This window comes from Colias croceus, chromosome 15 (genome assembly GCF_905220415.1).
Source record: "Colias croceus chromosome 15, ilColCroc2.1".
Lineage (NCBI taxonomy): Eukaryota > Metazoa > Arthropoda > Insecta > Lepidoptera > Pieridae > Colias > Colias croceus.
Window position 1 is genome coordinate 7,353,494 of NC_059551.1, and position 23,090 is coordinate 7,376,583.

At 34.4% G+C, this 23,090-nt stretch overlaps 2 protein-coding genes across 2 annotated transcripts in view; one reads left to right on the top strand and one right to left on the bottom strand.

The window, feature by feature from the left end:
* The window catches only part of LOC123698106 (SET domain-containing protein SmydA-8), a 542,384-nt gene that overhangs the window by 119,858 nt on the left and 399,436 nt on the right, over positions 1 to 23,090 (top strand). The window lies entirely within an intron of this gene.
* Positions 20,560 to 21,272, bottom strand: LOC123698131 (enhancer of split malpha protein-like). Its single transcript, XM_045644728.1, has one exon. It carries the CDS (start codon positions 21,229 to 21,231, stop codon positions 20,758 to 20,760), a length of 474 nt encoding a protein of 157 aa, XP_045500684.1. The 5' UTR covers positions 21,232 to 21,272; the 3' UTR covers positions 20,560 to 20,757.

Consider the following 23,090-nt stretch of genomic DNA (forward strand, 5'->3'; position numbering starts at 1 on the left):
AGGACAAAGCCTACTCAAAATTTACACCTGATAATTATCTCGCTATAAATATGAGCAAAGAAATGAATAGACAATGATATGCGATTTTATAACAGCCTACATTTTATGACACAACTTAATGGTTTATGGTCATAGAATAATGGTTAAGTATCTTCGGTACACTCAAAACAGCTTTTGTCGCCGCTATTTTTATGGTCAAGGTAATTATGAATTGTATTATGTTGAGTGCTTTAACGGTTTTTATGACCTTAACTGTAGACGTTTACAATACTGAGGATTTTTTTAATTTACCTCAAGTTACAATTACTTATAAGGTAATCTCGTACCAAATCTGAGGGCATTATTGATAAATAAATGAGTTTATTGACTGGATAAATTGGTACATTTTAGCGCTAGTAATATCAGATAGCAGTCATGTCAATGATAGTGCTCTAGGCGACTAATATAAAATGTTTGAACCTATCTGAACATATGATCAGTCTACGATCGTAATCTTCATTTAATTATAAGTTTCGTAAGGCTCGTCGAAGTTAAAATAAGACAAGAATCGCCGCGAGCGCACAGTAGCGGCGCTGATTATACGGTTGGTTGCAACTGTGCTGAGTGTAGGAAAATAAATGCTGCAGTTCAAATCTCTTTTTATAGATCACTAGGTACTCATCCGGACTCTGTTCGCGTAAGGCGGTAGGTATACAAAATGGAAAGAAGGATGTATTCTCCTATAGAACAAAAAATGCTGAAAAGCGGATAAGTGTTCTCCTCAATATGGAAATTACGTTGCACCAAGTCTTCATAAATATTTTTATTATACCTATTTTTTAAATAGCATTTAACGGCTCCAATAAAAAGACTTTGTAATTTTAGCAGGTTTTAAACAACCGTGTGATTTAGTTCAAATAATTTGAAAGAATCTCATGCAACTGTTAATATATAAATCAAGAATTTTTAACGAATGAGTCACTTTTAAAACATGCTTAAAGAATATAAGTTTCCTGTTCACAGGGAACACATAAAATATTCGATTAACACCGTTTATGGTCCAAGCTGCCATATTTGACACCATCAAATGTAAACTCAGCGGAGATAAGTTTAATCTCTAATATTATTTCGTGTAAAATGTCTATTAAAAGTTAATATTTATTACGGTGCATTTACATCAAACGAGCGAATGCTCATTTTTATAGCGCTATGTCAAAATCTTTCTTATCCCACTATGGCAAATTCTTTTAGTGTAAATAGGCGTAGAGAATTTTTTCTTTGTTCTTAGTGCGTTCGAAAAGATTCTATGCAATGTTCTAATACTGAAAAACACTGAAAGGGAATTTTCGTTCACAATAAACGATCACAAAATAGTGCTCTTGCTCTTAATCTAGCTCTATGTTCGTTTGATCTAAATGCAAGGTAATGTGAATGATTATTTGCTAACTTGGTAGAGCAATATAAAAATACCAATCGAGAGCTGAAATCCCGTCCGATTAGGGCCCTTCTGGCCTCCTCCACTCAAGCGACAGCCCAAGCCGAGGTTCGAGATCCCCGTCAAGGGGGGACGCCCTTGTGCATGTCGCTACCAGGGTGAACCTTCAGTTCACCCCCGCGTCCGCGTTAAAATGTAGAAGCCCTTCTGGCTAACATTGAGAAACACCTTACAAAAAAAAAAGAGAGCTGAAATAAAATAATAATACCCATAATCTCGTATCGAGAATATGGGTAATTATTAGGTGAGGTAGGTAACATTAGGTGAGGTAGATATATATTTTATTACACTGTAAAATAAATCTACATTTTTCTGTAGCTTTACACTGTACTTTTTGATATTTTATCTTATTATCGTTTATTAACAATAACTTGGAAACAGAATATGTAAAAAAACACACCAATTTTTATACGCTGCACAAGAAATATCCATGTACAAATCCTACTATACTATTCATTAAAAGTTGTTTACGATATTTTTAGTCTGTAATCATTGAAGTGTGGGACACACCACATCGCCTCGGGGATTAGCTAAACACCGTTTTTAATGACTACCGGTCATTTTATATGTGCACAGGCCATAGATTAAAAATCTCTTATGTGAAGATGCGCTGAGTCATGGACCATGTTATGTAATATGTAGTTACTAATGTAGTTGTGTTAGGTACTATTTTATATTGAATAGATACATTAAATGTGGGTATTCTTAACTTTTAATTGTACTCTGTTTAATTAAAGTTATAGGCGGTATTTTAACGAATATATTTTAAAGGTGAAATGATGGACACAATACTCGATTAACGTTAATTAATTTGGTGGAGAATGTTAAGGTTTTCAATTTTAATTAATGCATGCATATTTACAGATAAATTCCTATCGAGAATCGATTCGGCGGATCCATTATGTGGTTCTGATACACCACCATAAGGAAATCTTTTACTTTGAGACTGTATAAAATTCAAAGATTTTTTTGTTACGGACGAAAGATAAAATATCTTAGCTCACATTTTATAGATATTTTATTCTTAAATATAAAAAGTACCAAACTAAGTAATACTTGTAGGTACTTAATAGGTAAGCAATTAAGCATACTTACTTAAACTTAGACATCAGAAAATCAAAATGTTCTTCATTTACATTTTCCCAGATCTATCAAATCCCCACTTTTCACAACGGATTTCATTTGTAATTCTCTTGACAGAGTCAGTATTTTTACTACATTAAATTCAAATTCCCACTGCAGGAAGTGCAACCCGTCGAATCTGGTCCATCCAGTGAGTCAGTACAGGTTCTTAATTGACGACCAGGTGATAACCGAATGCATAGATAAACGAAATTCATTCATAAGAATGTGTCAGACGTTGTCTACTTCCGCTGTCAGTGCTCATTAAAGTAATTGCTCTTATGTACTTGGTCAGTTTTTGATAATTGTATTTGTTGCATCATAATATGTGTGTAACTTGTATACTTCAAAGTCAACTCAATCTCAAACATTTATTCGTTCAACTAGACTTCCTTCAGAAGCGCGTTTGTATCACCAAAATAACACTGGTTACGAAAGCAACAAACAAGAAACCCTGAACTTAGATACTTTTTTTAAGATTATATCAATTTTACAACATTCTTCAACATTATTCAGAGATACACATAGTTTATTACATAATATATCACCTGAATAAATTTATTGAGCAATAGGTACTAAAAGTTACTAATAAAACATACCTGTGGAATTCTAATCTATACCTACGACATACCGATGTCCAATACATTGTTTTCCTCTCCAGGGATTTCAAATCTTATATTAATGAATATGATAATATAATATAATAATACATAAAAATACTAATAGCTAGGCGCTATATTACCATCTAATTTTATGACTAGTATCAATATAAATTGTGCTTTCACTGAAAATTAAAGGTTTTTGGTATTTATAAACACTTTAATTCCAATCATAATTGTTTATCGATACATCACTACATAGTATAAAACAAAGTCGCTTTCTCTGTCCCTATGTCCCTTTGTATGCTTAAATCTTTAAAACTACGTATCGGATTTTTATGCGGTTTTCTTTAAATAGATAGAGTGATTCAAGAGGAAGGTTTTAGTAGGTATATAATTTATTAGGTTTTAGACAAAGCGGGCGAAGCCGCGGGCGGTAAGCTAGTAAATTATAAAAAATAGTTTGTTATGAGCATTTTTAGTGGAAAGGTGGAGCAAGACAATTATAAAATAGCTGTAAAGGTATTGATATGCAAACGATGGGTGCTCATTAACGGTGTGGCTGACAAAAACTTATTTTGCATGTTAAGATACGGTTAAACTTGAATGTATAAGTTCAGGGACAAAATTCTGCTATTATAAGGGTAATGAATGTTAAAGAATGCTTATAAGTGGATTGTTTTTTATTTGTTTATCAATTAGCTGTGGTGAATGTTGTTTATCAATTGACTTATTATTTGGATTGCTACCTATATTATTTTGTAGATTGGGAAGTACTTTAATTCTTTAGGTATCGCTTACGTCGGGAAAGCCAACCACAACGCAGGCTATGAAATTATCAGATTTAAAACATATATACCTACATGACCCGTATACAATATTTTCACTTATAAAAGCTCAAGTTGGCAAATAGGTATATCTATTAATAATCTTTTCTCTAGATCGCATATTTTTACTTAAAATCTTATTTATTTCTAACTCATTAAAATTTCAACTTGCTCGCACACTTTATTTACAATTACATACCTACCTACTAATACTTTATTTTAACGCCTAAAAGAAGCAGATCCTTTATCTATAAAAAATTCCCTTAAGATCATAATATGTAAATTACTATATCTACCCATGTGATATAACAATTAAAATATTTGGCTAATAAAAGATATTACCTATATGTTTCAGTAAATGATCTATGGAGGTATGTATTATCTATCCTTATCAGTTCGTCCATATATACCATTTTTAATTTATATTTATTGGTAATCTAAGTACCTACCTAATACCTATTAACTATAAGTTACTTGAAAAGTTTATTAATTATTTATAATGCAAACTAAATTTTTTACTTCTTAAGTGATATACGTGACTTAATCCTTATGATAATGAAATGATAATTCAATTGATGAATACACGCGTTTTTATTATTAATTTATTTAACAACATTGAACCAGAGAATAACACATATCTAAGTAAAAAAATAATGTTAGTTGGATGCGTAGGTACACGTGGCCAAATAATAAATTATTTGATCTTTAACATGTCACCCTTTTCACTAACCTAACACCAACCGATAGGTACTTTTGTGTAGAATATATTATGTTGGATATATCACGCATACGATAAAATCTCACTATTATCTCAAATGTATACTTGACACGCATTTCCTACTATGCATTAAACACGAATGCTATGGAAATAAAGTCAACAAAATGATTATGAGTCAATCTACACTACTCATGGTACGGTAACGAGTGAATGGCGCCAACCCATTCATTTACTATGTTAATTTGGAATTACTAATGCAACCAGTATTGGTGTGTTTGTAAATGAGATGGAATTCTTTTTAGATTTCGGTGAAATATATTGGCTAGAAGAATTTTAAATTACTAGATAAACGTGTATTAAAATTAGTGTCAGTGATCATTTCATTGAAAGCATTTTGTGAATAAATTGTATTCACAAAATTATCTATTTATTTATGCAGACTAGAATACCTAATATGATATTGCATTTTTTAAAAAAACGATAATGCTTTAATATTATGCAAATTGCTATATGCTGTATTAAGTCATTGGAATTAACGAGGTCCCCAAACATCGCGTCGGTTATTTAGTAACTTAATCCCAAAAAATACAAAACATATTCCTTATGGGATCACGCAATCTCTGTCGGAGCCTAAAAGTAATCAACCTTCCATATATTAAATATCCTAAAACAATTAAGGAAAGTTAATCCCATGTTAATCCGTGACGCACGCCCGCCCACACGAACCGAACGTAAAAGAAAAAAAAGCAACTAGCCACTATATCTCACGAGACACGCACACAAAACAAGATCCTAAGGCGCACACACACACACGCGGGCCATTAGTATGTGTTATGCGCGTGCTCGCCACTCGCTCCACGGCTTCTTATTATTATTATTTATCGTTGAATAATGTGAATGGTAATGCGTGGTTGTTCACGATCCCGCATAACACCTGCCGTCTTTTCCCACAGTCGAGCTGACGGGCGGGAGGCGCACGCGCAGGAAGTGCGAGCGAGACGCACGATAAGCGTGCTTTGCACGCGCGAGACCGGGCGCGCAACGAGCGCGAGCGGGACGCAACATAGGATAGATAGCGATACTGCGTAGCGCGTAGCGCCGTAGCACTCGTGTGACAATTAATAGAGACAAATCTAAACTAATTTGAATATTGTATCATTAATCGTTAATTTCTTATTCATATAAATGCTAATTCTTAAAAAATGTTTTTTTATTACTCGGATGAATCGATGGAATTGCAGCCGAAAAAAATAAAGATTTCGAGGAAAAGTTCCGCTTCTTTCTACTTATAATTTAACAATTAAAATGATTATGAAAGTAGCACTTACTGCTCATCGACTTCAAATTAATATTATGGGAAGCCTTATTCGGCTCAAGATACACAGCCAAAGACCAAATTAAACGGGCCATGATTACGGGGTTTAACAGTAGTGGTCTACACCAATACAGCCTATTAAGGTACGATAAGTCAAGGCAATAACGATAAACATGCTTCGCTTCTCTGCAAATGTCATATAATTCATTATGTAAATTGGTGCGATTTAATAACTATCAGCGAAAGGCGCAAAAGGTCAAATGTAAAAAGATTTATTGGCTCCTCATTAGTATTCCGATTTGTGATTGATAAATAATGATTGCATTAGCAATGCGATTAGATTAATATTGTACAGTTATAAGTTGTATGATAACTGTACTTTAGATGTAAAGTAAGTAAACCGATTAAAACATAATGGGCTTATTTTTCTGTTTATATAACTGAACAATAAAATTTGTTCAATACGTAGGAAAGTCATGAATAGCTAATTGAATGACTGTTAGTGTGCATTTATTAGTGTTATAGACATCAAGCCCTGATCGTGGGCCGTGGCATATACATTATTTTACGTGTAGTGTGAGTTGTAGACAAATGTACGCAACAATAATAATATACGTCAAAGAAGAAGATCTAAGAAAACCACAAATACTTATACTAAGGTATCAAATAACACGTTCTTTTGTAAATATTTCAATTACGCATACTTCCTTGTGCAAAAATTTATAAAGAACCAGTGATTTTCCTCTTATATCTCGTCAATAGCTCAAAGATAACTCATTGAAGTAGCCACTACATCAATAGACACCCCGGATGTGCGCAATTTAGTTTCGTTCAACCCAATGAATACTTCCATAGCTGAATTAACAATAAAATGCTCATATCTTGTCCTCCACATGTTCAGGATATTTGTGGAAACAATTTTAGACTTTAAACCACGCTATTAGGGATGTTTTTTGTATCGTAACTTTTCTTCTATGGAGTGTGTCCACCATGTAGGTCAGTCTATTAAATCGGGTCCCCGTTGACCGGACGGATCATGTTACTCAGATTTTAACAAAACTATTATGTTACGTCACATTTGTTGCCTTCAGGGGTGGTGTGGTTAATTATGAGATGTCTTATAAATGATAGTCATGCCATGTAACGTTTAAGTACTGAGGAATATGGGAATTACCATATTCTAACTCCGATGAGAATTTACACTATGTTTTCCTTTAGAAGATTCTAGAATGTGGTTTAGCATTGACTTGTTATTGTATCTATTTGATCCTATTATGTACGCGGCATCTCGACTCGGACTGCTGTTTTTATTACAGTTTCAAAATGTTGTAGCCGTGAACGGCGTGTTACTATTATTACATTGTTGCTCATTAAATATGAGGAATTAAAGTCAGGACATGACACTGAGCACGTACAATTCTATTATAAATCAGAAAACAGCGTATTTGCATTTACGTCATGTAAGCGTTTAAGTATCCGTGTTATGCAAATCCGTTGTAAATTAGTGACAAATCACGCTGCAAGGTCAGCAGAGTTGTGGGTAGTGTTCACGGCTCGTTGACTTCAGGCATCGACCACACAGTTGTGTGGTCGATGACTTCAGGCCTTCAATGGCGGCTTTTTGCCTCAACAATACCAGTGTGGCCGCCAAATGTGCCCATTCGCAAGAAACCTGACCCGTGAAAGTCGATATTTTCACCGAGATTCGCGTCACATGCTGTCCCACATGGCAATAACGGCTAAAGGTCGACTAAGGAGGTATTTTTTATTAACCGTCTGATTTACGACGCGCCAATAGTCGGTTAACGTGGCACACTTTATGGAGATCGTTAAGAGACATCAATAAGCGCTTAGCTTCCAATTTATTACATTGTAATCACAGCTCACGGATCGCTTGCGAAATAACAAACGGCTCGTAAACACAGTAGCGCGGTAGCAACACCTCGAAGATAAATCAACATCTCCATTACAGTTTTATTCTTACTTTCTAAAGAACCGAGTCCCTTTCACGGTCCGTGCAGCCGAATTCGAACGCTCACAAATTATTGTTGGCTCTCGTTATTTTATTGTCGTATTATTTTTTATCGTGTTGTATAACTCGTTGCGTCCTCGTCGGGCGCGTAGTAGACTGTATGTGGGTCTCGCTCGCTCTCATGCTGATTGTAGTAGCGTGTTAGCACGTGCGACACGTTAAAGGCAGAGCGTTCCCACGGTCGGCTCGAGCCCCGTCCCCCGTCCGCATCGCCCGCGTCACTCGTGATTCCACTATAACCTAGGGCTGCCCACATAGTACGTTTTACTTTACATCTTTCAAAACATTTTATGAGTTTGTGGGACTTGCTAGTTGCTAGTTACTTTGTAGAGAATAAACTTTTTATAAAACTTGAACGATATTTATTACGATACTAGATTTCCGCCCGCGGCTACGCCCGCGTTTGCAAAGGAAAACCCGCATAGTTCCCGTTCCCGTGGGATTTCTGGGATAAAAACTATCCTATATGTTAATCCAAGTTACTCTCTATATGTGTGCTAAATTTCATTGTAATCAGTTCAGTAGTTTTTACGTGAAAGAGTAACAAACATCCATACATCCATACTTACAAACTTTCGCCTTTACAATAGTATTAAGATATTGTGTATTTTTATCACCACGGCTACATCTAAAAAAGTTAATACTTAATTTAAATAGTAAGATATAGTACTTTTTCATATCCCTTAAATGCGACATATAATTATTATACGCTATTATATTGAACTTCGACTGCGAGTTGTAACTGATTTTTTGTAAGACATTGATTTTTCATAGATCATTGGCAACCCTAGCACGGTCCCTCGTGCCAATGAAATAAAGTGCCCGCACAGCACGTTCCGATTGCAAAATTGTGCTTCGAGAATTTGATGAAATGAAAGTTGCGGAAATGATAATTTTAGCAGATAAATGTTCACCGTCTATCTGTTATTTAACGCGAAATTCATTAAATAGAGTCATAAATTGTGTTGGATTAAATTCAAATTTAAAGCTAATATTATGAAGCTAGCCTATAATTTCTAATATTATTCAAATTTATTATAAATACTAATATATCATTAGAAATGTTATTTAACATAACATATTCAGTGTTTTAATTCATCATAATTCTGGTTACCTGCTCTATTTCCTTCTCTATAATTAATATTATCACTTGCAGCAATTTATAAGTTTCAAACGCTTCCTACAAAACGCCTACGCTGCGACTTGAATTTCGAAAGCAATTTATTTTTATTGAAAGAAAGACAAATTAAAGCCGGACAATAAAATACGTGTCATAAATAACAGCTTAAAATGTGACCAATATTATACCGAATACACGTGGGCGTACGACGATACAAAGTCGATATATCAATGTAAGATATTATTTTTGATAGCAATTCCATATTGTTTATGCTTGAAGTACCTATCATGCGTAATTGGGAATGATACTTATGCAGATGAAACAGAGCCTATCAGGGTTACTCTTAAAATCAGTGTTATAATAGATCCAAAGATTTTGTTGACAAAAATATTAGATTATCCTTCAGGGCTAGGAATATATTTCTGTTATATAAATGGCAGTTATTTTTGCCTGTTGATATTTTAATATAAGATAACCCGTATACCCGCATTGGATTAAAATGTTTTCCTTATTAAAATGATGTATATTATGATGTTTTGTGCCTTGTCAAGTTCTATACCAATAATGTTGTTGCAATTAGATTTCCTTTTAATTTTAGCTCTAGGTACAAACGTGTCAATAAAAAACAACAATTCAATTGTGTTTTGTAAGGATATTAAACATAAACAATTGTTTTATATCTTACTAGCTTTCCGCCGGCAGCTCCACCCGCGGTTTCAAAATAAAGAAAAACTCGCATAGTTCCCGTTCCCGTGGAATTTACGGGATAAAACCTATCCTATATTACTCGTGGATATTAATGTAGCTTTCGAAATGTGAAATAATTTTTAAAATCGGTCCAGTAGTTTATGAGCCTATATTCATTATCTACAATCAAACAAACAAACAAAGTTTTCCTCTTTATAATATTAGTGTAGATGAATTCCTGACAGGTAACTTTAACCATATAAAGATAATTACCATCACATCAATTTTGTGAATTTTTTTCCAAAATGTAGAGATCACTCGCAAGCGAAACTTTGATGTAAAGTTTATTCACTCGCATATAAATCGATAGGTAGGTACTAATAATAATTGGTATATGTATATAATGTAAAATGTTAAAATTAATCTAAAAATATATTGTATTTTACTTAGTTAAATACACATTAATATTTGTATGCCAGTTTACTGGCGAATTGTGCGGACTTTATTGTAATATACCTATAATTGTAAAACCTTATAGTTAACCACAATTCCTGCAAATACATTATTTCATTTCATTTCATTTCATATACACTTTCTTATGTAGTACTTACTTAGACCATTCGAATATTTCTTTCGTTATCAGTTTGATTATAATATGTTCTCTATAATATCTATATTCTACAGCTATATACCAAACGCCGTACAAAATACAACCCTTGTTTTGCTATAATCAACGCGGAAGCGATGGTCAATTAATATGAGATAAGAATGTTTTGGCTGAACACGAAACTAGCCACTAGTCAGATTGTGATAACGTCATACAGAATCGCGATAGCACTTCTATTGTAAACAAGCATCCTGTAATTATGGTTGAACATGACTCTGGTATGATATGAACAACCGTGCAATATAAATGTTATGTTATGTTCTATAGGTATAATTGCATTTATAAAAATTGTAATTATTGAAGTGAAACTTCTTTAGGCGCATGGAGAGTAAAATTTCAAGGTCGCGTCATGGCAAAACCGTCACGTCATAGAGTTTGGTATCTATGAATATTGACAAAGAAGTTTCACTTCTGACACGTGTGCTCAGCACCCTTGCTCTTTTTAACTAAAATGTAAAAATCTTAATCTTAAAAATCGTATATTCCTGAGGCACATCAATAGTCTCTTGTTTTCCATTTCACAAAATATATTCTTTCAACAAATTTTTTTGAACGCGTGTTACATCCATAACAATTGAAAAGCGATCGTCACACGTTCGATTATTATCATTTTCATACAATCGCCTTATCTAAAGGTCACGCGTAATACAATTCATGCATTCTGTATTGAAGAACCATATATTTTACAACGCACGCACATCACAGGTAAAGTAAAGCTGAATTCTGTTCGCATGTACTTTAAGTTCAGAACCCATTGTCTGTTTAAAAATCGTAGTACTACTAAAGATTATTTGTAAGAACATCGAAAGTCGAGGGAGGTTATCGGAATGGCATCTTTACGTGGTTAATGTAAGAGTCAGTTTTCTTTTCGGGCCGTTTATCGAAAGCCAGGAAGCATATTGTTAGGTCACGTTCTCACAGCTCCCCTTTTCTGCGAGGGGGAATAAATAATTGCACTTTTTTCTGTCGCATATGGCCAAGGAAACGGTGGATTGTGCAACGTTCCCACGATTCGCCGCTTGGGCATAATCGGGGTCAAGAAAAAAATACGTGCCGGTACAATGCGGGGGTTTCTTTTGTAACGGCAGATGCGATCTAGGGTTAAATGTGGATTTATGGAAAGTAAGATTGACTGCTGCGTTTTTTGCGTTAATGACTTTAAATTAATAGATAGGTATGTAAAGTTCAAGTTTGAACAAAAGTCAGAGTGCAGGCAAACTGTTTTATTTGTGCTTTTCCGCCAATAACTTGGTGTCTATAGATAAGCTTAATGTTTCTTATTAATGTGATATTTGTAATATTTATTATTTAGTAACTTCTATAATTTTGAATGAAACTATGTGTTTACTAACTTATGCTTTTCATAACAATCATATACAATCGTAACTAACTAACTATACATAGTATTTATCAAAGCAATAATTTAGAAAAATAAACCATATCTATCTATTAACGCACCGCTAAGGATTTATACGTTAACACTACGGCTGCTTAGAAAAAAAAAACGATTGCGTTTTTTCTAAGACGTTCTTTATTTAAAAGCTGCGCGCCGTTCGCGTTCCCACGCTCGCTCGCGCCAGTTGCGTCTCCCCTTCTTATTTTTTTTTCTTTCGTGCCATTTCAATATTTATAATCAAAGGTTTTTATCATTCATGGAAAACATATTGTGTGAATATCTTGTATTCAGACATAAGAACGATGTTGTTTTGTTTTAATTTATTATCTATTGTTGCACTTCAATTTGTTATGTATGAATTTTTATTGAACTAGCTTTACTTAAGGCAAGAGTACCTACAATTTAAATGATAGTATAGACTTAACAGTACATTTTAGTCTTGATAATGTAATACAAAACTAAACATATCTATAAACACATCATTACTCATATAAAACAATCTTTTCACGCGTACTTGAGTACTGAGTAATCATAATACATTCAATCAATAGGGGGCATGTGCGGATGAAAGCAAAGCTACAAAACAAACTATTGATTAGTAAAATTGAACTTTACATGAATACAATAAAGCTTATTATTGTCAAACAACGTCATGCAACATTGTAATTTGGGGCGCGTTTTTGGAAATAGAACCCTACTGTTTCGGGTTAGGGTTGAACTTCATTAAGTGGGTTATAGACAAGGGCTGCCAGCTGAAAGAGGAGCACACAGCGCTTACGCGGGATCCGTTCCCACGATCCACGCGACATATGGCGCGAGCGATGCACTTATGCGTGATCAACGGTGACGCGTGGACAAAAAATTCTTGGACTTAGCGGATCTATGGGTGATGCGTTCTGGTTAAAAAGCGACATTTACCGGACTTGGTGTACTGAATTGGTTAATTAGAGGCAACTTTTAAATGGTTATGAAATCGTTGATAACAGACCTCTTAATTGAGTATGGTAGAGTAAAATGTTGATTACTTTAATTTACAATATACGTGATATTTACATTTTACAATGTAATGCAATTAATGCAACACTATTATTATTAAGTAAATGAAAAATATCCGCAGCCAGAGATATGTTTATTATATTAAAAACTTATTTTACTTGGTTTTAAACACATTTTTTACTCCTGCAATTTACTTGGCTATATTATATTAATTGCAAAGTTATTTAATTCCTGAAAACCTTTTTGCATATTAATTAAAACAGGCTGGATACATGCAAATAAAAAAGAAAATAAATAAATGACAAGGTCAATCAAATGGTTCCGAATTTAAATTTTCGAATGTTTGCGCGGGGCAGGTGGCAGTTACGCGCAACTGTCGCCGATTCCCACGGCCCGAGCACCCGCCTGCCGCCATACATTAATGCAGCCGTGTTATGATTGCTAATTATGATATTGTAACTTTGAATATACATTAGGTATTCCCGATACATTTATCAGAACCTGAAAAGGTGGTCGACTACCTACTTTTTTAATAAATTCATTTTTGAAAAAATCTATAATTATTTCTGTATATTATTACTAAATAATATTTCATGTAAATGTCAACACGTATTCCATAAATTTGATTTATGATGAACCTTTCTAAATTGCTACTACCAATCCAATCAATTATACATTCGAATTAATTTCATAGCAATACAAATGAAATCAAGACTGCAGCGCAATGACGTAAGAATGCAATTCAGTTTTTGAAATGTCAAAATCATTAGACAAAATATATAATCTGTGGTCTCATCTGTTGTGTGATTTGAAGAGTCATGGCAACGCTATTAGTATAGTACTATATTATCTGTGCCGCTATTATGTCATTGTTTGAGTAATTGTGGAATGTAGCGCGTGCGGCGCACGGGTCAGCGCTTGTGTCGCTTTTGGTTGCTATTGTTTTGTAATAGCTTTTTAACCAGTCCATAAACACGCTTTAAGCATTGTTGACGCTTAGTGTTTTGTGTTCAGGGCTTTTAAATGTTGAAGGCGGCAACAAAAATAAAGGGTTTCTGTTTTTTCGTAATTGATAAGTAGATACTAGATAGCAAAAATATATATTATTAGATGAATTTAAAAAAGGAAAAATAAAACGATACCTACATATTATTTCAATATTCATTGCTTAGGTTCGTTCCATTTTGACCTAACCGATCAAGTAGAGCTTTTAATCCTACATGTGTAAGTATTATCGTTAAAATTTTATTTCTTAACTCCAAAAGAAATATAATTATTACAATTAGTACACAAATTATTGAGAAGTTAGCGAATAAATCTTTTGTAAAAATCAAAATGCTTTTAAATCAAAATGAAATCACGTTCAGAGCCATCTAGTAGCGAACGGACGAACTAAAAGAGATAAGAAGGGGACTAGGAAGTATTTGCAAGACAATAATTTCGCAGACAATAGATCTTTAGGGTCAAAGTGTAAGATTTTGGTACCGTGAGAATGTTTGATTCGCAAATGGGGTGATTATTGTATAAATTTAGAGGATTTACCGTTGCATGTTCAGTTATAATTGCGTCACCAACCAGGAAGTAACAGTTCGAAAATCGCATTGCCAATGTTCAGTTTTCTGACACCAAAGTTAAGTGTAGTGTTTTAGTGAAATGTGCGAAGTGATTATTACGTATGTAATAAGTGTACCTTATAAAAGTGAATGTGGTGATACAAAAGGGCAATATACATACAAAATGTGTTAAACATAAAAAGAAAATTCGAGAAAACTATTTAACATTCTATACAATACAAGTTTACTCATAAAATGCTGCTCTATATTCAGTATTTAAATAGAAGGACAAACACAAAGAGCGAACGGACGTTGCTAAAAATAACGGAATGGAAACATTTTTTGCAATAAAATTATAAAATACAAAATATATCTATGTTATACTAATTTGGTATTTATTTGGTGTTACTTATTGGTGAATATTTGCTAAAGCAAGCAATTCTACTTGAAAAAAAAAGATCATAGTCAATATTTAAAAATTATATAAAAAAAATCAATAAATTATTAGGAAAAATGTACTCAATATCTGTAATTTAATACAAAATATTGAGTGACGATTACGTATGGATGACTAATATTAATGTTTATTGTTGAAATAGGTGTTATTGATTCCGATTCATATTTTTCAGATGTTTATTTTGTACAAGAAATGACTCATATTTTATTTATTTAAGTTAAGGAGTAGATAGTTATTATTATCTTTTAATATAAAAATTAATCAAGTACCTACGGGGATGATTCTTAAATGGAGAAAAACCGTAAAGAGAGTAACCGTAGAGATTAGATAGAGTCGTATTTACAATATTAGGTACCTACAATATTAAAAATATTATAATTATTATTATATAATTCTTAGTATTTACAATATTAGAATATTAAAAATATTATAATATTGTAAATATCTGTTTGTTTACAAATTTACATCTTTAATTTGGTTTTATGGCTAGTCTTGCATTATAAATTTGCATGAGATAAATTTAGTTGCTTATACTAACATAAAATGAAGGGAAGGTTGGTAATTTAAAAGCTTGCTGGAGGTTTCTTAGATGATGTAATTGAGTAAAATTTAGTGATTTTTAGAAAATGAGTAAAATAATGTGGTAACCTACTCTTTGAGCACGTAAATGTTTATTTGTGTTAGGTATATGTAGATTTTAATTGCATTTAAAGCGTTTAATGAATAATCAATGCATTTACTTAGATCTTATTGTCTCTTATTTGCTAAAATTCGTAGCAGTAGTTTCATAATTATGCATGTGTTTTAGGAGCAAGATGAGCTTTAATTTTCATGAATTGCTCTCGTATGTAGCACGCAATACAATGCTTTTCTAACAAATGATTGTTTGTGTGTTGAATAATAACAATAATAATTTAATACAAAGTAATATTAATTAAATTTAATAATAATAGAGAAGAAACTTAATATAATAACTTTAGTGACGCATGCGTAAACTCTATATCTCAGTAACAATTGAACAAATACTGGATGATCTCATAAATATACACAGGTGTCCATTGCTATACAAACTATTTGTTCATTTTTGTACGTTCATTAATGTATGAATTAATATTATTTTCATTATTTATCTGCAACTAATGCGTGGAACTAATAATGGCGGGAAAATCGGGCGGTAAAAAGAACGGGGTTGTGGAAAAGGTAAAAAGGAATATTTTCAGTAATATAATATTAATATGGTAATATGTACCACCATAATAATGTTACCTATAAATTATTTTGTTATAAATTACTAGGTATTAGTTTTGTACTACATTATTATAAATGCATGCCATTTGTAAATAATTATTCCTTTGTAGATAGATATTTGTTTTATTTTTAAAATTAAAGAATACAAAATGTTAAGTAGTTAAAATAATAATGCAATAAAATTAATTGCACGTGAACAGCTCTTTCGAGTATACTAATCTCTTTCGAGTATACTAATAAGCATGTAACCCGCTTTACGTTTACAAGCCACAAGGCAATCGGTGCATTGCGTGGCGTATACGATTAAATAAAGAGTCGATAAAAGCTAGGAATAAATACCTCGGCGCCTAGATATTACACGAAAGATAAGTTCAGCTTAAACTCAATTAATTTAATCTTAATTTGTATCATCAATGCCACGCTATCAATTAGTAATTGTAATTCGAAACTCATTAACGCGGCCACTTTGTTATAGCTTCTTTAATTATAAGTAGGGTTGTAACGGAACTCCGCCTCCGCCTCCGTTACTGCGGAACTTCCGCAAAGAATTTAACCTCCGCCTCCGCATCCGCCTCCGCAAAATTTATGCGGAGTCATAACGGAAGTTCATTTACGATCACAAACAACGCGCAAAGAGCAACGCTAGGCGATGCGGCCGCTCGGCTGCGTGTTTTCAAGTGAAATGGTCAGGAGTTTGCTTAACTTCAGCCGCGGGAACACGGCCAAGCGGGTGGTGGGAGTGTGAGTGAATGAATGACAGGAATCAACTTGTCAAAGCGTTCGTTCGTCAAGGAAGACCCCTATTGTGGTGGAGATAAACTTTCGCATTTATAATATTAGTATGGATGTTATAATAATTATTATAACATCCATACTAATATTATAAATGCGAAAGTAACTCTGTCTGTCTGTCTGTTACTCAATCACGCCTAAACTACTGAACCAATTTTCATGAAATTTGGTTTGGAGATATTGTGATACCCGAGAAAGGACATAGGCTAATTTTTATTCCGGGAAAATTACGCAATCCCGGAAATATCAAGGGGACGAGAACTATGCGGGTTTTTCTTTGACTGCGCGGGCGAAGCCGCGGGCGGAAGCCTATTTCAATATAAAGTTTTTGCTCCCATAGATCGCATTTACTTATTGGCGCCTCCAAGTTCAGTGCCAAGCGAACAGTTATTTAGTGCTGCTGGTTTAATTTACAAACCCTTGAGAAACCGCTTAGTAGGCGAAAAAGCCGCAAAGCTTTTGTTCGTAAAATATAATTTGCCTCTTGTCAAATTTTGATTACTAAGATGAATCATGAACATGTATGTACAATTGTACACATTATATATAACTAGTGGTCCGCCCCGGCTTCGCCCGTGGTACATATTTCACAATAAAAGGTAGCCTATGTCCTTTCTGGGGTATCAAAATATCTCCATACCAAATTCCATGCAAATTGGTTCAGTAATCAGTAGTTTAGGCGTGATTGAGTAACAGACAGACAGACAGAGTTACATTCGCAATTATAATATTAGTATAGATATAAATAAATGTTGCTGACTCTATTAATCATAAATTTATTTATATTTTCCCAACAAATTTCACCTCCGCCTCCGCTTCCGTTAACCTCCGCATCCGCGGAGGCGAACCTCTTCACCTCCGCATCCGCCTCCGCCTCCGCTAAGTAGGCCTCCGTTACAACCCTAATTATAAGCTCTATGATTTTTCTTATTGGTTAAGCGAGATTAAATCATACCTCGAGTAATTGAACAAAAAATATGAAACACGTGTGTCCGATTTCAATTACAAGAGGAATTTTTGCATTCCGAACAATCGTATTGCACGTGCATTGAATGTGAAATTACGACCAAAAAAATTAACCCAAATTTCGCAAGAGTTGCGGAATTTTAAATAAGGGTTGCAAAAAATCCTTTCTAACCCGAACGTCCGATTGAACACGTGCATCGGTCGAATAACAATGCGTCGATGAGTCACGAACGAGCCTCATAACGTCGATGCGGAGCCGAATTCGTATTATGAAAGTCGACGAGAAAAAAAAAGATAAGCGTTCACTCGTCGTACCGTCAAGGAATTGTACATCTGCCCAAAATTCTCACGACTCCGCCGAGGCCGCGTATGGTATTATTATACCGGTCCGTACATACGTATACGATTATGACGACTGGTCGGGCGCCTAGCGAATAGCGGTATCACTCGACGGCGACTTTAATCAATAGCTCACAATTTGCATATCAGGTTTCGATGTTATCGTAGGTAGAGTAAAAGTCGCCAGTCGTAAGACATATGCAAATTGGCGTGTCAATTTAGAGCCGTTTAATGAAGTTCTCGCCTGTATTTTTAATTAGTTCACACGAAATAAAGTTTGTGCAACTTGTTTTGGTGGCCGAGTATGATTTTGGTTATAATTGGGTTTTGGTCGAATTAATTATTTATTTGTAACTATGTAATTATGTGTAGTTAGCATTAATTAACGTAGATATTATTAAGCTCGTAAAACTGTAATTAAAGGCACGCATGTCTTTGGTAGAGTTAAATGTGAAAGCTAGATCTTTTCTAGTGAGCTTTTTATGTGAGCTTTATACGTGAGCTTTATACGTGAGCTTTATACGTGAGCTTTTCTTGTGAGCTTTTATTGAAAGCTTTTTAGTGAGCTTTTTAGTGAGCTTTTATAGTGAGCTTTTCTAGCGAGCTTTTCTTGTGAGCTTTTCTAGCGAGCTTTTCTTGTGAGCTTTTCTTGTGAGCTTTTTCTAGTGAGCTTTTCTATTGTGCTTTTCTATTGTTGCAAACACATAGAAAGATAATGGACCGGAATTGTAAAGGTCATTTCATTAAAATTGTGTGTGAAATGGGAATTCGCATAAAAGACACATTGATTGTCAAATTGTAAAGCGTTTCACAACGCACGTGCATAATAGGTTGAATGATATTGTTATTTTGCGTAGTAAAATAACAGAATCGATTGTCGTTGGTTGTGCAAAAGGTTTTTTCTGTATGTTCAGTGATCATGTTTTAACTTGCATGGAAGTGAGAATTTACAGGTTTGGACATGTCGACCGTGCTCGGGTAACTTTTTAAGGCTGTACAATTTGCATCGCAATTTATCGTATGATGCTTTGCGTTTTTATTATAATTAATGTTCGGTTACAAAGTAATAAATTGGTGCTTCTGTGCAGTTTTATCTTAGTTTTATAGTAGAGCTATTAATTATGTTTCTTTTGATGGAGAGAAAACGGATATTTGCAACTTTATTAAAACATTTTTGCTTTTTGATGTTTTGCAATGATTTATGATTTGATTGATTGATTCATAAATCTTTTGATGGTATGGTATTAATATTTTGTTTCAAAAATATTTAGGACGGAAAATTTTTAAGATGAATAGACCAGACCTACTCTAGATCTAAATCAAATACCTACTCGACATAATATTCTAAATCAAGTCACAAGTGTTCTTAAAATAAAAATAAAATTGTTCTAAATACATTATATTCAGGTAGGTAGGTTAACCTACTTTAACTTTATAGATTGAGAATGTATTTACAATAATTGTATATCCCTGAATTAGATAATTTCTATATCTAGTTTTTCGAAAAAAAAGCATTTCGAAACATTTATAATTTATATCAATTTAAAAAAATTGGGAATACTGCATATAAAATTCGCAATAAATAAAACTATCGCAGTTATCGATGCAAGTTCCAAGTACCTATAAAACAATAATACTAACTTCGTTTCTTATTTTTTATGTGCAGTAACAAAGTAATTAATTATTTAAGATAAAATAACAAAAGATAACTACAATTGATACAGGTAATGAATATTGCATTGTTATCAGATCTAAAACAAATATCTCGACAGCACCCACAACGTATTCTATTTATAGCTACAAGAAATTAAATCTAAAATTAAAAATATATTAATCTCAAATAATCTCTCGTCAATCTCGAATAGCTATCAAGATTAATGTTAACAAAAAGAAAAGCATGGCGAGTTGAAAAAGTGACCATTAAGAAACCAGTAGCTGGTTCTGGGCCTTGCACGTGCTTAGCCATACAGACTATACATAGTCGCTACAGGTATCGTGGCTCGAGCCAACCTCGTCTGACTGCTTGTGCGTGCTCAATGTTAATGAAATCGACTCGCGGCTTCGATTCAATGCTTCAAATAATTACTCAGGTTCAATGTAAGGTAGAAAGGAAAGAAAGTAAATATATTCCATCATTTTTATTTTAACCTTCAAAATTTGTATATAAATAAATTATTATACCTAAAACAATTAAAGCTCAATAAGCATGATCACAATACGATCTACGTTACTTTATACAATACTAAATATCACAACACTAATTTACAACAATTAGAGTACAATTAAAGCTTTTGTGGAGTTATCACGCGCTGGAAGCCCATACCTAAACCTAAATTCTATATGGCACCATAGAATTATATTAAAGCTAAGATCACAGACGATTTTCGAAACCAACGGAGCGGGCACTGGTTTCACGGAAGACACTCGGATTGTAGTTCGATGAGATGATTTAGGCTTGCACCCAACGGTCTTGGAACACTGGGTATTGCTGCTCGGCGGTTTGGCATTCGGTGTAGCAGTGGGCCGCTGCGAAGTCAGCTTCGGACTTTGAAACTGTGGTCCAGAAGAAGGTGCCGGCGTCTGTGCGAGCGAAGTGCACCGGGATGTAGAAATCTTCCCGGGAAACTGGCACAAGGTCGTAGGATTCGTCCTTGTTGCAGACGAGGAATGCGGCGGACTGGCAGGCGTCCATCTCGTTGTAAATCTTGCGCTCGAGGGCCTCGTTGCACGAGTTCTGCTCGGCCTCGAAGCACGTGTCGACGGTTTTAGCGGGAGACCGCTTCGTCGACTTCTTAATGATTTTCATTAATGGTTTCAGTAGCGCCTTGATGCCACTGTTCTTCATTTTTTCACTGTTGTATTTGTTCTCGTTGATCGAGTTGTTTGTAGCGATGATGTATTCGTTGTTCGCGTAATAAGACATTTTGAAAATTGTGAGTAGAGAGCGTGTGTCACGAGTGAGTATACAAGTGGGAATGTGGGGCTGCTCCGGTCGCGCGGCCTTTTATACCGGCCGGGCCGCCCCCGACACAAAGCCTCGCATGCGTGAAAAGCTCCCTCACGTGTGTGGGTGAGATTCGACTATTATGTTTTCGTAAACATGAAACTGCCATATCATTTTGGTTAATATTGTATTGTACTTTGGGTTAAGGTACTGTGACAATAATAGTGACTAAAGAGTTGTACAGTTATGGTTACGACGTGCTACGCCGTAGTACTTTAAGATTTCTAAGTTTGTGATTTAGCTATTGTTTTTGTAGACTTTTGTTGAGATAGTTGGAATGTTGTGTTTTTTGTAATGTTTTTATTATTTGCATATTATTTTATGTGTTTTAATATGTAATTATATTTCAGTTAGTAAAATAATCTACACAGTGTTATGTTAATAATAAACAATGTCGCCAATAAGATTCCTTTCAGAGCTAAGCCACCCATTGTTCGTCGCGTGTTGACCACGAGCCGTGGGTAAATAGCACATGTTCATCATTAACCCTCTCTGTGGTCGACAATGCGATTGTTATCGAGGGGTCACTAAGTCACACGGGGTCGACACGACCCTTCTATTTAGGGCGCACTTGAGCGTGCAGTGTTAAATGGCCCCCTATACTATTGTGATAGGTAAAGTGTGCCTAATTAATGTACAGATTTAAATTTAATTGTATACCATTCGTAACATTTTGTAGCAATCATGCAATAAAAATGTAATAAAGCCGTGATATGTCATATTTCTTTCGAGTTTTAGGGTCTACGCTGGAATTCATTAGCATTTTGTTTATAAAAAGAAAGCATTAACATAGAATACCACCTACGCACAAAAATTCAACTCTTACGAGTCCAAACATGTAAGATTTTTTTCGTCATAAGTCCGAAGAGTAACCAAAAAAATGAAGTTAAAAGAAATCAGTGTAGCGGTGATATCGTCCGCCCAGCCAATGGGGTGCGCGCGCGCCGGCAGGTGCAGCGATCGAAACGCGCACACATACGATACCAGTTTAAATATACGATCTCTGAACACGTGCATTCGAAGGGGACCGACATATTAAAAGCGAGGTGGAATGAGTGAGACCGCGAATATTTTTTATCGACATGAATAGATTCACGACTCCTTCATATCCGAAATAGGGTAACGCAAAGGCTAATTTGGTTATTGAAAATTGAGGGGTTGTTCGTGGGAATGCTCTCTGCTTCTAGGTTCCCAGGGTTGCTCGCACATTGAGCTTTTTTTCGGCAATTCGAGATTCGGAACGACGACAGATGGCAAGCGTTCGATCGCGCTCTACTTTTTTATATTAAATCGTATGGGTATTGGAATTAAACATTCCATTTAGATGGATCAGCGCGTTTGTCGAGGGTTGCGAGGGGATGAAGATGTAAACAAGTGTAAAAGGGGTCAGTGGAACTCGGACGGGGCTGTAATTAAATATCTACTATGGGCATTTTAAGATTATTAGTGATGATAGTTAGGGTATCACTTTTTTTAGTTAATTACGTAATTAACGGCTATCGACTGTTAGATGAGTGTTTGGGTAATTTTAGATTTTAGATCGGTAATAAATGCTAATTTGGTGTTTTAAAACTTTGCCTCGGGTATTACTTTTTGTGTCTCTCCATGGTGTAATCAAAGCATTGAGATACAAAATTTACCAATGGTCGATGACCATTCTTGAATTCAAACTAAAACTTTTTTATATTTCAGGACTGTCAATCGTTAATCATTTTCATGGGCTCGGTTTCCCACGAGGAGAAAAGCAAAAAGTCCCAACAATGGATTGAAAGAATATC

Bases quoted from the DNA above. Each gene is read 5' to 3' on its own strand.
- LOC123698131 (XM_045644728.1), bottom strand. From the start codon at position 21,231: ATGTCTTATTACGCGAACAACGAATACATCATCGCTACAAACAACTCG.